General features: G+C 39.6%; 1 protein-coding gene across 5 annotated transcripts in view; it reads right to left on the reverse strand.

Annotated features, from left to right (window-relative positions):
- Positions 1-1119: 1119 nt before the first annotated feature.
- Positions 1120-16339, reverse strand: part of runx1t1 (RUNX1 partner transcriptional co-repressor 1) — a 55620-nt gene continuing 40400 nt past the window's right edge. For 3 of the 5 annotated variants that reach the window (XM_053489854.1, XM_053489857.1, XM_053489858.1), the window contains 7 exons: positions 14704-14885; positions 12168-12418; positions 11512-11609; positions 10484-10688; positions 9899-9967; positions 6523-6713; positions 1120-4866 (listed from right to left, as the gene is read on the reverse strand). In XM_053489854.1, coding sequence (XP_053345829.1) covers positions 4585-4866; positions 6523-6713; positions 9899-9967; positions 10484-10688; positions 11512-11609; positions 12168-12418; positions 14704-14885 — 1278 coding nt within the window. In that variant the 3' untranslated portion in view covers positions 1120-4584. The remainder of the gene's footprint in view (positions 4867-6522; positions 6714-9898; positions 9968-10483; positions 10689-11511; positions 11610-12167; positions 12419-14703; positions 14886-16339) is intronic. The other 2 variants (XM_053489856.1, XM_053489855.1) reach the window with 2 other exon arrangements.

The following is a 16339-nucleotide window of genomic DNA, read 5'->3' on the forward strand; positions in this document are numbered from 1 at the left end:
TTTGGCCAGGCTTTGGTTTTCTGTTTTAATGAACAACCTTGATTGTCTATATTATGTAATGATTTTAAGCATATGTTTAGACCCAGAGGAAAGGACGAGTGAATGACAGTGAAAGGACAAGTCAACAGGAGACGTAATGCTCTTGAGAAATGGGTATTATTTGGTTTAACAGCAGTGTGCAGTGGTTGTCAAACGTAACCGCAATAATATTAAGGGACTTTTTTTTTTTTTTTGCCTCATTTGTCGGTCCGGCCACTGCCATTTCGAGGAACTTGTAATCCACTTGTCCTTACTTTCTCAAGTTGTGCTCTTGGCAAAACCTGCAGTCAATCCCAGCCAAGCGTTTCTCGACACTGATTTGAGCCAGGCTGCCAGACATCTCAGTGTGCAGCTTTCCGTTATGAAAACACTTTAGCTATGACATCCATGTACAGGCTCCAAGAACATCATCTCTCTAATGAGTTGCTATTTTCTCCATGTATTTCCTGTTCAAATCCTCATGTCTCACTCTGATAGAGACCCGTGCACTAGAGGAAATGACAAACGGGACTTTTCATTAATCCATTAATTTATTGATTCATTAATTATTTTTTGAGATTTTTGTTTTTAATCTGTCCTATTTTGGTGGTACGATTTTTTGTTGGTGTTGTTTTTTTTCGGAAATAAAATGAGGAATTATTATAAATTAAGGGTGTTCAAGTCAAACCGGGACTTTTGATTGTGCAGAATAACCAAACACGGTATCCTTTATTTCTCTATATAATCTACTAGCTACACTAGTAGTCACACTAGTCCCAGTATCACTAGTGCATTTTATTTGTACGCCCTCCGGTTTACAACTAGCATTAGGATTAGGACTGTCTGCTTCATGTCGGAAATGCTTGCCTCCCAGGAACTCCTAAACTTTTACTACTTAAAATTGATCACAAATCCTGGTTTGACATGAACACCCTGATGTTTGAGTATACGTAAATAGATAGATAGATAGATAGATAGATAGATAGATAGATGTTTAACTGGTTTATTGCTAGACAGGGAGCCTATTAGCATCACCTGTGCAAATTTTCATTTATAGCACGACAGCTGTTTTGGGAAGTGAGACAAATGCACAGCCTTGAGTTCTTAGTATTAACATATTTATTACACAGTAAAGATTACGACAATACCAGAATCATACTGCAAAGTTTCACAGACTGACAGACCATTGATTATAGCCCCCAAAAATAATAATAAAAAAAGAAAAACAAATGAAACCGAGAAAAAACAAAAAAACAAAAAAAAAAACAGGAAACCACAGTTGTGACATAGTAGACTCCAAAGCTCAACAACGTACTGAAACAGTGTGATGAGAGAGCACACACCCCCAGTGTCAGTCTACCATTAACCTGTGGTTCATGTTTCAATTAAGTATTGCACAATAACCTTCATTTATTTGAGCTTTTCTTCACAATAAAAAGTTTTCATTTCTTTGTGCCCGAACCCACCCGTCCCTTACCCACCCGAATCATCGACTCGCTCAGGCTCGACGTTTATTCGCTTTACAAATTGAAAAACGCACGTGTATCTCCCTTAATATATCATCCGAAGACAGGCATGCGCAAAAAAAATGACCAGCCTTCTTTACGTTGAGCACGCCTCGTGTTTTAGAGCATGAACCTAGACGACGCTGACAAGTGGCCTAGAGCAAAAATGAACATAAAAAGATTTTTTTTTAGCATATTTCTTCTATTCTTTAAGTTCTCTCTTAATGAGGTCTGCATCGTTACCAAGTAGTGATATGGTTTCGCAGCTGTATGAGCTTTTAACTTTGGATTTATTTCGTTTTTTTTTTAGTCCTGTTCTCACGTGCCCATTTGGTTTGACTCGACCAGTGTCTGCTCAGCGACTGGTGCTTGTAACGTGCTGTCAGAGGTAGAGTGAGGGTATTTTTTTTTTTTCTCGTTTTTTTTTTTTTTATGCCACGGAGGAAAAAAAATTGTAGCAAAACAGATATTTTAGAAGAAGTACAGAAGTAGAGAAGGAGCTTTATAGGTACTCATTAAGACTTCCACAGTACTTGTTTGTTTGTTTTTGATTACACCGACTATATTGTTAAGTGGATGTGTTTAAAAAAAAAAAAGAAAAATTACAAAATTTGGTTGTGAACTAAAAGTTTGGATCGCTTCAGCTCAGAAAAAAAGGGAGAAACAGAGGAGGAAGAGGGTTTCATGTTTAGCACCATGGGTTTCCCGCTCTTAAAACTGATCGTCATGAAATTGCATGGCTTTACTGTATGATCCTGGCTGATAGAGAAATGTGCTGCATAAAATGAATAAGTGCTGCTTTAGTTGAATTAGTCTGCATTGCAAGCTTGGGGCTGCTGAAGGAAAACCTCGCTAGCTATAAATCTGATATAACGGATTCGTGCCACTGTCTCGATTATTGCTCATTAGGTCGCATCCACGATCTCGTCGCGCGATCACAAGCGTGACTTCGCTAGTCCTCCGTTCAGGCTGAGCAGGGCTGGTCTTGGCTTTCGACAGGAAAATGTTAAAGGTTTCCGCTAATGAACTCTCGGATAAAACAAAAGAATCGATGGTGTGTTTGATGTGGTTTTTTTTTTTTGTTTGTTTTTTGTTTTTGTTACATTTACATATAGAATAAAATCAGGTTTTGGTCCTTCGTGTCGGTCTTTGGCTGTCTTCCATGTTTATTCTTTTTTTTTTTTTTCGTAATACTGTGTAACCTGGTGCTTTGCAGTGTTAGAGCTGTCTGTTTACACTTCTGCATTTGGAAAGTTAGATTCTTAGCGTGTGTTTTTTTTTATTTTTTTTTTACCTTTTTTTAAATACTTGTTTTTCCTCTTTTTTGTAGAAAATGAACAAAAAAGAACATATACTTCAACATTCAGTAATGTGCATGCACTGTTCGTAACTATTCAAAGCAAAAGGTATGACGTTTCCCGCTATCGCGTTTAGGATAAGAAAAAAAAAAAGAAAAAAAGAAGCAGGTCTGGAAACAATTTTTCCCTTTTTTTTTCTTAAAGAAAATAAGGATCACAGCTACTGTAGGTAAAGAAGCACTGCGGAGTCAGTGACGCGAGGTTCTCTACTGAGAAACTTGGAAACGGAGAAGCATGCTGAAAGGAACGTCGTGACAGTGCAAATACAAGTATGTACGTCTCATGTACAAAAACATTAATGTTAGCATTCCGTGTAACATGCTAGTTCTCAGAAAAGGTCGGCGTTAGACTGAAGCAGCAGCTCTGAGGGATTAGCTTTTGTCTCCTTTTTTGAGGACGACTGGATTCTTTTTTTTTCCTTCTTGTTAAACAACTACTAAGGAACTACCACAAACACTCACAGACAGGAAAGCAGCTCGCGATATGCTTAATATGTCATTTTGCACCAGCTAGAAGGATGGGCCTAAATCTTTTTTTGCTTGTTTTTTTTTTTTTTTTTTAAGAATGCATGATCACGATTTTTTTCCAACATGTACAATAAATAAGCATCAAGGACAGCATGGGACACAAATGTTCAACACAATGAAAGCTAAGAGGAAAAAAGAAAAAAAAAAAAGAACAGAAAGAAAGTAGGGCTGGCAGAAGCTGGGCAGAAGTGGAGGAACGTGCCGTTTGTTTTTTTTGTTTTTTTCCCCACCCTTCATCCAGCACAGCTGTCATACTGAGGGTCGTGCTTGGGTGGGCTGATGACTTCACTTCCTGTTTTTGGAGCTGACGCAGCGCGCTCATCATGAAGCTGCGCTCATCAAGCTGCTCGGTCCTCCGTGCCTTTACATTTCTCCCCGCGAAAAAAAACAGACTTTTTATTTTTCAGACCACTGACCTGGATAGCATCAAATGTCTTGCAGACGTGTAAGGAAAAAAAAAAGAGAAAAAAAAAGGAGGGAACATCTGCGTTCCTTCACAATCTGCTGCGCATCTGCACACGGTGCTGAAGGTCTGCCGAGTTCAGTAACATGCTATTCGTCTTTTACTCCACAATGTCCTGCCCTGATGTTGTTGTTGTTGGTGTTTTTGTCCTGTAATGTTTTTGTTTGTTTTGATTGAAACGCTGTCTTTCGTATAATCACTTGTTTTTTTTTGCGTCTTTGCGTCAACAGCTATGGAGTAATCCCTTGGTTTGTCATTTGGTAAAGTGTCTTTTGTTGAGGTCAACTAGTTTCATATCCCAGCTAGTGGAAAGGAGGAGGGGGCGCGGAAGAAGCGCTGAAAACAGGCAAAACAAACAAACAAACAAACAGCAAACAAACGAATCGAACGGGAGGTTTAATGTGCTGATCCAGAGGTCTTTCTCTCTTTTTTTTCTGCTTATTTACAGGAAACATTTAACACAAAAAACAAAACAAAAGAAAATATTCTTATAGTTGCAATTGGGCGCATTAAAGGATGGTGAGAATTTTACACAAAGAATATCTTTGTGTTCTCTGTCATAGCAAGTCAATATGACCCGATACGGACCTCCGGTTGGGGCGGTCGCTCTGTGGAACTAGTCCTCTTTTTCTCGGTTAGCATGTTAGAATTAGCATGTTTGAGTAAGCGAGGTGAGGTGAGACAGTCCTGGCGGGGCTGTGATGGGTTTGGCTCTAGCGCGGCACGGGCTCTAATGCCGACGGCGTGCCAGGCGTGTCCGAGCGTGGCGTGGCAGCGGCCGAGGGGGTGTCTGCGGGGCTGCCAGCGCTGCTGCTGGGAGTGCCCGAGGAGCTGGCGGTGCTAGGCGTCTCGCCCTGCTGCTGCGCCTGCAGCGTCTGCCCGCACACATGGTGGTGTTTCTCCCAGTCCTTGTGCTGGCAGAAGGAGCCGCAGTAGCGCGCCGTGTTGCACCCGCTGCATGTCTCGCTTGCCTTGCGTCCACAGTTCCAGCAGCTCTAGAGGGAGGGATAGAGGGAGGGAAAGTTAGATATTTCCATTTAACAACAGGAAAAGGTGGAAAATAAATGCGTGCATTCATTCCTATGCACAATTCTAATAAAGTGTGAGCGTGTTGTCTCCGATTTAGAGGTAACGGAATCATATGGCGTCACTAAATTAACAAAACTTACGAGCTCTTCTTTTACACACATTAAAAATATTTATTTTTAAAGATGGATTGATTTGCGCTACCATGTTGACATTTAAGTGACATTTAAAGGTCCCATAGTGACATTTAAAGGTCCCATATTTTACTATTTCTTCATCAACCCAGGTCTCAGAGCTCCTGAAAGTGTGTGTTAATGCTACTGTATAGCTGAAATACTCAGAATTTCCTCCAACTCCTTTTATTTCACTCGTCTTCTGTGTTTCAGTGTCTAAGTCAATGAGCTACTGCTGAGCCACGCGAGTCAGGGGAGGTGGATTTATATGAGGTCACATTAGGACGACAATCTAACTGGCCTGTTTAAGCTCCTTCATTAAAAAAAACCCCTATACATTAATTTTCATGTTTTTGTTTTAACATTTTAAAATGATAAAAAGGTGAATTTTGCATATAATATTGCATTATATATTATATACATAATGCTCTTTAATATGTGTTTTATTTTTTCTTTCTGTCATTAGCAGTACTAATAAACACTTATTTCCTTGTGAGATATTTCAGCACAGTGAAATTATTTCCTCACATGCTGTATCAGACCTGGGCATAGGATGACAATTGTTAAAAGCGCTATACAAATAAAATTTAACTGAATAAAATATATTATTTTATAAGATAAAGGCACATCACACTACCTTTGATCTGGATGATGTTACACTAGATAAATTAATCACACTACTACTGTAGCAAAACAATTATGTCAATATTTGTAGTATAGTATTGCCATTACTTTATTCCTTTTACACTGTAGCAGAAAGGCCCTGTCTACTTGCAGAGATGTCTCCTGATTGGCTAAACCAAAATAATAATGATAATAATAATGTTATTTCAGAAGTACCTATTAAAGGGCATTATCGTGCTTCTGTTTCCGCTATGATTGATAGGTTTAGACAACATACAAGCCTGTTCTACATGACGGGATGTAAAGACACATTTCCTACAGGTTAAGTTGAAATCCCCGCGCGTCTCAGGTTACCGCCAGGGCCTCTTTGTCTTCGGACTAAATAGGAGCAATTAGGACAAAGTTCTAAACGTGAAGCAGAAACGGGAAGCTAGAGCTACCGATGCAATTCTCCGGGGAGACGTGTGCATAAACAGGGCTCTCGCAATTAAAGTCAGATGTGTGCGCCGTTTTCCCCTCGACTAACTGATTAAACGAACTGAACTCTCACTGTGCCCAACGACAGCGCGCTCCTTTCGTAACACCGTCTCACCCCGATCACCTCAGGACCACCTTGTATATCCAAATGGGCCATGGAGGACAGGACATGCCTTAGATGTGACATAAACATATGAATGTCCTCTAAACAATACCTGGGAGTGTAATAAATCACCTCTGACATCATTTTAGTGCCACTTAGTGGGTTTTAGTGGGTTTAAAACAGGTTTTGTAACAGATTTAGCTGTAACGAACTTACAGAAGGAACAATAATTTTCGAACAATAATTACCTCACTCGAATCCTCCTGCTGGTTGATGATGGACAGCGCGTCCTCGGCAGCCTGCCTCTTAGCCTCGGCCACGGTGCGCTCCATCTTGGCCCGTTCGGTGCTGATCATGTCGTGAGCCTTGCGTTCAGCTTCGGCCACGGCCTTCTGTAGCTCAGACATGGCCTGCCTCTTCACCTCGTTCACGGCCTCTTCTGGAACAGATGTGAAGGAGTCAGTCCATTTAAAAGTCACGCAGGACACATGGAAGTATTTAATGCTGTTTTACCATCGTGACCTACTGAAAGTACAAGAGTAAGAACTGGTACTGAAGGAGAAGAAAAAACCGATATGCTGTCTAATATCAGCAATTTATTTTTTAAATGAGATGACCATCTTTAGCTTTCATTTAGCTTTAACTAGGGTATTGTTCAGGTCTATTACCGTAAAGGAATACAAATATGAAAATAAAAATAAAAAGGTACCAAACATTTAATGTACTTTATATAGGATGGCGTTTTTTCTTATAAAACACTTTACACATTTTCTTTCTATTTCAGGGCAAAACTAACATTATAAGATCAAATAAAACCTGGTCTAACATTGTTTTTTTTTTTTTTTTATTTGAAGTCAGTTATCTTTCAGAATCGTCCCAGAGCGATCATTGCACCAAAGGAGGAAATCATCTCTTCAGGGAATATTGGTTCTAATACATTAAATAACGTATTCAGGGCGCTGCAAAGTCTGAGGCTCTAGATTTGAGCGTTTGCTGTGATTTACAATGTTAATCAAGGTACAGATTTGCTTTGCCCTGTATGAATTTCTTTACATTTGATTATTCATGGTTTTATGCCTGTGTGTGTACCAGGAAGAAAATGTCAATCAAAATCGTCACCATTTATCATTTATTTGATATGTTAGATTGATGCACAAAAAAAACCCACAAACAAAAGCGGATTAATTACTAAAGTAATAAATTCAGTTATGTATCGCAATTATTTTGTGTATTTTGGCAATTTACGTATCACCACACTGACTCCAAATCAACGTTTTAAATACATTTTTAAGGTTAAATATGTTTGCATTTAAACTGGTAAAACATTACAGTTTTTGTACAATCATACAAGTAAATGTGCCCAAAAGTATTCACACGGCACAGCATCCTGTGTGGTAGAAGCAAATTATTTACGTTTGTATAGAATCTTAACCAGACCTGAAAAAAAAAAATCTATATTGAATCGTGATATTTATAAAATCGAGATAATATCGTTCCCTGGTGATTCCCAAAGTTTAAGCTGTTTTTATTTTGCTTACAAACACACAACAGCTTCAATGACTTTCTATCGACTGATTTTCCACCGGTGAAGCACAGGGCCGTTCCTTGACACGCACACTGACACTTTATCTATGTTTTGTGATACTGTTGCTTCATTACTTTTGACACCAAACCCCGTCTGAGCGACAGGTCTAGATTCTTTTTTTTTTAAGTGTTTACAACATTCAAAGCTGCAGCTTGTCTAATTGTGTATGCAAATCAGCCAATTTATATTTAAATTATGCATTTCAGTTGTGCTCCCAAAGGCCCACGATGTACAGGATAGAAAAAAGAAAGAAAAAAAAGGCAGGATGTTGCATGAAAGAGATATGAATATTCATGTAAAGAGCTGATGGAAAAACAAAAGGATCAGCCTACACCTAGTCACCTCTTACACAAGAACTGGTAATTAAATAATCTCCAGCAGATACAGTACATGTTTGATCTCTATGAATATGCATGTAGAGAATTTACATTTGATGGTTTATAATGTATATCAGGTTTTATATTTCTGTGTTTTGGTGCACTTTTAGTGTCATTTATGAAATTGATTCTCACAAACATAACTAATCCTTCTTTATTTAATAAATTAATTTTTTTTTTCAGTTGCAAACGGGTATTTAGTTTCACCTGAATCAAAGCAATTTTTGAAAGAATCACAGATACACTAAGCTTCCAGTTTGTGAGTTGAAGTTCTGGAAAAATGCACTCTTTTCGCAAACATATGTGAATTAACAGTGTTGAGAATGCAACAGAAATCAAACTAAACACGTCAGCAGGGAATAAAATAGATATAACACCCCATCCCCACCTTGTGCCCTCAGTTCCCTTAAATAGACTCAATAAGCATTTAAGTCAAACCGGGACTTTTAATTGTACAGAATTGCAGAACGCAGGTACGACAGTAAAGACCTTTATTTCTCTATATAATCCTCTGCTACACAGATGCACTTATTTGATGGATCACTCAAGGTGGAAAGTTTTCTCAGCACGCCAGGCAACGACTGGACTGCCTGCTTCATGTCTTAAACACTAGCCTCCCAGGAACTCCTTTAATGGCCCGAACATGTGAAAACGGGTTGGACCGAAAGCAGGACTGTACGGGGGACGTGACAATAACTCCCAAGTGAGTTCCTGTAATGTGCAAGTGGTGTTGGTGAACGATTGTGTGTACAGTTCCCACAGACAGATGTGTCTTGGTGACAAGTCAAAATTATTTAAGGACCAGGAACTGTAGTGGGCTCCGAGCCATGTCAGTCTGAAGGGTCATTCACGGGCGTACGGCCTTTTTTTTTTGAACATTTTAAGGTTTGCACCATTCAAATGTTTTACTGTGGCTAAGAGTCTAATTACGGTACTCTTTTCTCTTCTGTAAATGTCAATCGGTTTTACGCCTTCGTTTATCTTTTGACTTGAACACCCTTTTTAAAGTTTTATCCTGTTAAATAAGGTTCCTGAGAAACTGTAAACAACAAAGTCCTCTGTCCTGAAGACTGGCAAAATTACCAGCTGTTAAAAAGCACTTACACTCGAGACTCCTTTCTTAAATCTTTCTTTCTTTACAGAAACATTAACCATAATGATGATTATGTTTATCAGTGTTTTATAATGGGCCTGCCTGTGCATCGGTTGTTACACAGTAATATAAAACCGTCATTTGAATTACAACGTACAACCAAAACCACAATCGACTCTGCTGTTATGAAAAAAAAAAAATCAATATTTTCTGACCAATTACATTTGAGAACTCAACAGCACTCTCCTGAAAAAACAAAAAAAACAAAAACATCATATTGCTGCCAGCTGCTTTAACAGCTGCCTTTAAATAAGCTTTTCCATTACAGTATCCATCATCTGTCTTGGATCAAAAGCACATCACCTACACCTTAAACAAAGCTTTTTAATTACACTTCTTTTCTTTTTTTTTTTCAACTGACACTCTGATGAAGTGAAACCTCAGGGAGAGGTAAAGCTGGCAGTATCTCCTGTACGCATAATAGCACAGGTAGTTCAACGCTGTCTGATTGTTTGCTCGATGATCATGGGTGGAATTATGTAGAGGGAGTGAATATTTAAGCCGCTCACCTGCTTTCTTCCAGAGCTCCTCGGGAACGTAGCCAGATACAGGTCTGTGGAGCACCTCCCGATGAACCTCTGACGAGCAGAAAGGAGAACATGGTCTACTATTAATTGTACTTTGTATACTTGGGGGGTTGGGGGGGGGGGATCTTTTGCGTACTGTTTGAAACTACAGTACGAGTCAAAAGTTTGGACACACCTTCTAATACTTTTCAGATTTTTATAGCTTTTTTACATGAAAAATATGCAGTAAACTTCTTTGAAGTTAATATTAAGATGTTTCTGCTACTTATGCTCTGTAAAGCCTTCATAACGCCTATAATCTGAGGTACCTTAGTGATTTCTAAGGTAACTGGTGACTTCTCTGCAGCAGAGTCTTCCTAAGAGACAGTTTGATGAGTTTTGCAACTTGACTTGAGTACTGTTCTTGCAAGAACTATTCCAGAACATTTCAATTGACCTGAAAATTAAAATGACCTAATGCTGTATGTGTTCCAGTTTTGTACTGGAATGTAGAAAAGAAATCCAAACTTGTGCCCAACTTTGGACTGGTACTACAGTATATTTTCCATTGGGAAGTTCAGCTGATACCTGCAGGGTTGCTGTCCTGTCCTGCGGGGCTCTGCTGTCTCGACTGGCTACTGCTGCTGCTGCTGGAGCTCTTCTTCAGATCCTCGGCGTCGCTGTAGCGCCGGATCCAGTAGTTGAGCTCCTCGCGGTCAGCCTCTTGACATCGCCGGAGAACGGTGAGCGAGCGCCGCGTCTTCTCCACCATGTCCATGATGCAGTTAAGCAGCTGCGGAACACACATACATACATTGGGGTTACAATACATAACCATGAGGACATGCAATTAACAATGAACATTACAAAAAAAAAAAAAAGCTCAATCTGTACTAGGCTACTTTTAGCATCGGTCCATCTATTTTTATTTTACATTTTCATATCATAAACGTTTATCTCATTGCTGTGAGAGAATCTAAATTACCAGGGACAGTTTCATACACACCTAAACACCCAAGCTCTAGACAATTTTGTCATTTCTTTGGACTGTAGACATTTCACCGTAGACTTTCATTATAAGAACATTAAGAATATTAGTATTATCTGACTATCATTTGTATTAATTAACAAATGTATACTTCATCCTTTTATAGGTACATTTAATATTGTGGAATGTTTGTGAAACTAATTAGCATTATAACATTATAACAGACATACACAACTCTCTATCTCACACACACACCCACACACACACACACACACATTCAGATTGTCATTTTTCCCGTACAATATGTCCAAAGCACTTGGACATATTGTAAAACCTAAAGAAACATCTTAACATGTGTACTGTGTCTTCACCCCTTAAGCTGAAAGACACACAGCATCATTAGAGACTAGATTACATTTCATTTTGTGTATTTTTCCTATATTAATTATTATTATTATTATTAATATCATTCAATAATATTACTCATTTTAGGAATCTTTGAGTTAATGAAATGTAAAATTTGATCAAATCTATCAAATTCCTGATCACACACACAAACACACAGACACACCCACACAGACTAACAAATACACAACAACGTTGTAGTAGTAATAGAAATTGTTATTACTTTTCTTACATGGTCAAGGTGCTTCCACTCCTCGGCCCATTCTCTGTCTGTGAGTCTGTGATCGATGACCTCTTCCTGACGCGTGCTGCCGTGCATCCCTGCGAGAGAAAAGAGCACAGAGGGATTAGAGCCAGAAAGGGCCGCCTGCACTCGTTATTCTTCGTGCTACGATTCCCTTACAGCAGAGCTCTAGTCTGCTTTCGAGCTATCACTCAGCCCCGCCATGACACACACCATCTCTCACAGCCGCGCGCACATGTTCTTCATCACTTCCATGCTTCCCTCCTGCCACGCACTTTCATTCCTCACCACCCTCTACAGCACTGCCTGTGGGCACAGGCTCTCTCTGGGTGGAATTAGGCCTGCCAGGCTCAAATATATCTCATTTATACATCACAGAGCAGTGTGCTCGTGTATTTTTAGCCCATCTTTACCTCCTGTTTTGGATGCAGCTTACCTGATTCACATTCAATTTTCTTTACAAAAAAAGAAAACTAGATCAAATTTTTAAGGTATTTTTCTGACGAGTAGTTCTCCTCACCCCACAATGAAGTCTAAAACCACATTAGCTAGATTTACTGTAGAGTTATTATATATTATTAGCTATTCCTGTTGGAATTAGGGTTTCCCATAACCCCCCTGTCTCCTTCACATACCGATGGGCCGTGGACGCTCGCGGATCTCACGGTGGTTAGTGTGGCGATACGAGTCTCTGTAATGGTGGCCGACTGCCATCTCGTCGAGCCGGTAGTGGCCCGGGGGCGGTGGGGCGGTGTGAGGAAGGCCGTTGGGCTGGTACGAAAGTCCATTGGAGGGGCTGAAACGCTGACCGGGACTAATGGTGCACGGCCGCTTGCTCGGGTGCTCTGGGTGCGGGGGCTCCCTCTCAAAGCCGTTCTCTTTGGTTCTGGAAGGAGGAAATAATGGAGGCAGGTCTGATTAGAGACAGACTGAAATAAATGACTGGTGCTGTCCAGAGCAGGCGTTCTCAACCCTGACCACCTGCCCTGTAACATTTTAGTGTTTTCTCAGCTCCCAGCACACCTGATTTAACTAATCAGCTAATTAACAGCCTTTTATGAATTGATAGACCTGTGGGGGAACACTAAAGATTTACAGGGCTGATGCTCTTCCAGGTTGAGAACCACCGGTCTAGACAAACTCATTGGATAAATGGAGAAACCTTGAACTCTGCTAATCAGGATAGACAATGTTTGCTTTTCTGTGTGTGTCCCCTCTCTCAGCAACTTTGACAGTTCCTGTGTCCTAACAAGACACTTTTCTGGACACCTAATGCTCATCCGTCTCAGTCCATCTGCCTTTACCTAAGTATGTTTTACACCTTAAGAAATGCTCTTCTACCTGTCTTGTATGGTTTTTTTAGTTTATATTTCGGGACCTTGACTGTCTTTTTTAGCAAACCATTTTTTTTGGGAAGTGCACATCAATTACATGCCTTTAATTATACTTAAAGGTCCACTTTGTTACCATCTTTAAGTAAAAATGCTTACAGTATAATATATATAGTACTTATACTAAAATGTACCATCTTAACATCAAAGATACGTGCATTAAGGGTGGGAAAATTATATAATTTTTTATTTGAATTTGTTATGCATTTCCACTGGATGACATCAAATCCACTAAAGACATCAAATCCACCACAAGATTCTCTCTGACCTTTTGGAAATTAATCAGAAAGAGTTAACCCATGTGATTAAGAGCATTGTGAAGCCCATTCACATTCCACCGTTACGTTTTCTTCCCGCGCTCCTCATGTTAAGGCGAGGCGCTGCGTGCCGAGCTAAGCAGAAACAGAAGCGCTTAGCCAGCGGGATGGGAGCTCGGCTTCATCTGTACGTGTTATCGGCTGCTCCCTTAGGCTCTGATCGCCGGCCGTTAGATCTCCCTCAAACATGGAGGTATTACAGAATAAAACAGTAAAGGATCCTCGAGGACTTGAAGCGATCAGCATTAGACCTGGGTTTTTTTTCATAAAAAAAATATATGTATTCATATATGTATTTATGTTACAGTACATATGTTTGTTGTATGTTTGTTTGCTCTTTTATCCATTTATTCATTTATTTAGTTATTTTGTGGACGAAGTGTTAGGACTATCTTCGGACTAAAAAACCCACACATTGTAAAATCAGGGACAAATTTATTTTAATTAATTAACACTCCATACTATAACTATTTATAGCCGGCTTTAATTTATTGGAACACTAAACAAACTAATTCTTGTTATAACATACATGTACATTTATATATACACATACAGTACTGTGCAAAAGTTTTGAGCCACCCTTCATTTCTTTATATTTTGCTTCCGGAGAGCCAGACTTTCTTGGATTTTTTTATGTAGTCTTAGGAAATGGTTCTGCAAGCTTTCTGGCTTTCATTTCTGGCAAGGTTTTGTCTCTCTTTTTCAGTACAGTCCCTGAACCTGACCTGTTTTAAAGGAATTAAACCAACAGAAATGTTGGTTAAGCCACACACTGAGGCATGAACCAGTGACAAACTGGCTTCATGGCAGATGATCAGGCTGGTGGAACAGACGAGAGGGGAAATGAGGTCGCCGCTGAGGTGGTTACATTTCTTTTTTTGTTTTAACTTCATGTACTTTGCAGCCTGTTCCTATTTCTTCAATTTAATAATCTACATTTTAATCGAATTGAATATAAGATGAAGAAATTAGGGATGACTCAAGACTTTTGCACAGAACTGTGTGCATGCATAATGCAGATTTAAAGTGTACTTTGTGTGTTGTAGAGCTATCGAATCCATTGTACTGACGCTCCATTGTAATAAGTACAGACAGCTCCATGATGTATAAACTTTCCATATTCTCCAGCTGTGTTTATCTCAGACTCTTCTCCTTAGTGAATAGAGTAATAAAGAAACCCTGTAGTGCAAGATTAAATGGAGGCTAACAATACCGCCAGCAAAGTGCTAATCTTAAGTGTATTGTTCAGTTTTTTTTTATCCTGACGCAAGAATAAGAGATAACAGGAATTAACCTGACTTTCACCTTTTTCCTACTTTAAACTGAATCATTTTGAAAAGAAATCAACATTAGTATATCTTTACTGTAGTCTCACTTGAATGACAAAAAAAAAATCTACTTCAGTTCTTCTTTCGAAACGACAGTTGCGAAACTATTTCTGTTCCTGTCTTCTTCAGGCTCACCTGTCCGGCGTCCTCCTCTTGCCGTTCTCGTTGACGTCCATCAACAGCTCGGACGAGTCGACGGGAGACGTGACGCTGGTGTCGAGTAGCAGCTGCTCGTGCTGGGCCAAGTACTGCGCTGGGTTCTGCTTGGCCAGGCGTGCACAGTGCAGAAGCTCCCGCTGCAGTAACGGCAAGTTCGCCTGCAGGGGGAGATAGCGGTTAGCGCTCGCTGTTTGGACAAAGACTTGCATTAGTCAGACAAAGACCAAACATCACAATGCACTTGGCCACATTCCGGTTTTTTTTTTTTTTTTTTTTTTACAAGCATTGTTTACCCATTACAGTGATTGTGGGGAAGCTCTTTGGAGGTAAAAAAAAAAAAAAAAAAAAAAAGGCACTGCTTTGGTACTTTGTGACTCAAACCATGCATTAGTGCTTTCAGTCTGCCCGCTGCCTGTCATGGGGGCATGCGAAATCGCAGTCGATGTGGAAAGCGTCTTCTTCAAAGCAACATCATCTCTCATTTCCTTCCTGTCTCTTTCAGCGCTGATTGCTGAGAGGTTACCTGGCTTTGTCCAAAAAGACCCTTTTTGGGCGGTTTACCATTTCAAAGTGGTGCGGAAAAGCATTTTTAGGGTAGGAGAAGTGTTTCATCTGGAAACAGCACAGGCATTACAGCATGAGACCAACATTACGTCTACTTTTGCTGTTCTTCTTTTTTCTTTTACCTTCCTTGCTTTATACAGTAGCAGTCAGAGACACCACGGAGAAAATTTGAGACGCCCACTACAAATAGACCATGCTACATATTCTTGATGTTATTCCGGATTTCGGTGTCTAGCATTAAAATACAATAAAGTTTAAATGTAAGAATGTATTTCTTACATTTAAATCTTGCGCATTTGCTGTAGGCCTGGAAACTTAACTCATAATGCGAGTTAACATAATTAAAAAGAAAGAAAAAAAAAAAGTAAGGATGTTAATGCAGACCTTAATCAAGTTTATAAACTCATATGGAAGCGCATTTGGTTTTAATTGGACAATGTTTTAACTATGAGCTGTGCTGATCGCTCTAAACATCGCATTAGCATCTGGCTAGCATCTTTATTTTTGCATGACAGCATGTTGTTCTAACAGGATAATTATATTTTTCGGAAAAAGTAAAAGCTGATGGCGGTGGGGTTCAGAGCGAACAACACTGCATCGAGCTCATGCACATTTCATATAAACCTATATACTTTGGTATACAATATTTGGTTGTTTTGTGAAAACTTATTTTTTGAAAATATATATGAATGTCCCAGGCTACTGATTTGTAACATCTTTCCACCCACACACACACAAAAAAGAATAAATGTCTTTGAAATTCTCTTTGTTTGCTGTTAGCAATAATGCCGAGAGAGTACATATTATACATATAATTCTGGCCGGTGCTAACATCTGCTTATCGGTCGCAACATCTTAGACAAATCATACACCAACAACAACAGCAGTCAGCTGGTGCAGACTCCGGATTACATCATTACACTGGTGCATGTTGCCCTTCCAGTAAGCCCTTCTCCCCAAACCAAATGCAGAAGGGGTGGGGGGGTCATTAGATGACATTAGCCTAATGAAAAAAAAAAAGGAAAGCTACCAAAGGAAAAAGGAAAAA

The sequence above is a fragment of the Clarias gariepinus genome, chromosome 28, assembly GCF_024256425.1.
Source record: "Clarias gariepinus isolate MV-2021 ecotype Netherlands chromosome 28, CGAR_prim_01v2, whole genome shotgun sequence".
In the NCBI taxonomy this organism is placed as follows: domain Eukaryota; kingdom Metazoa; phylum Chordata; class Actinopteri; order Siluriformes; family Clariidae; genus Clarias; species Clarias gariepinus.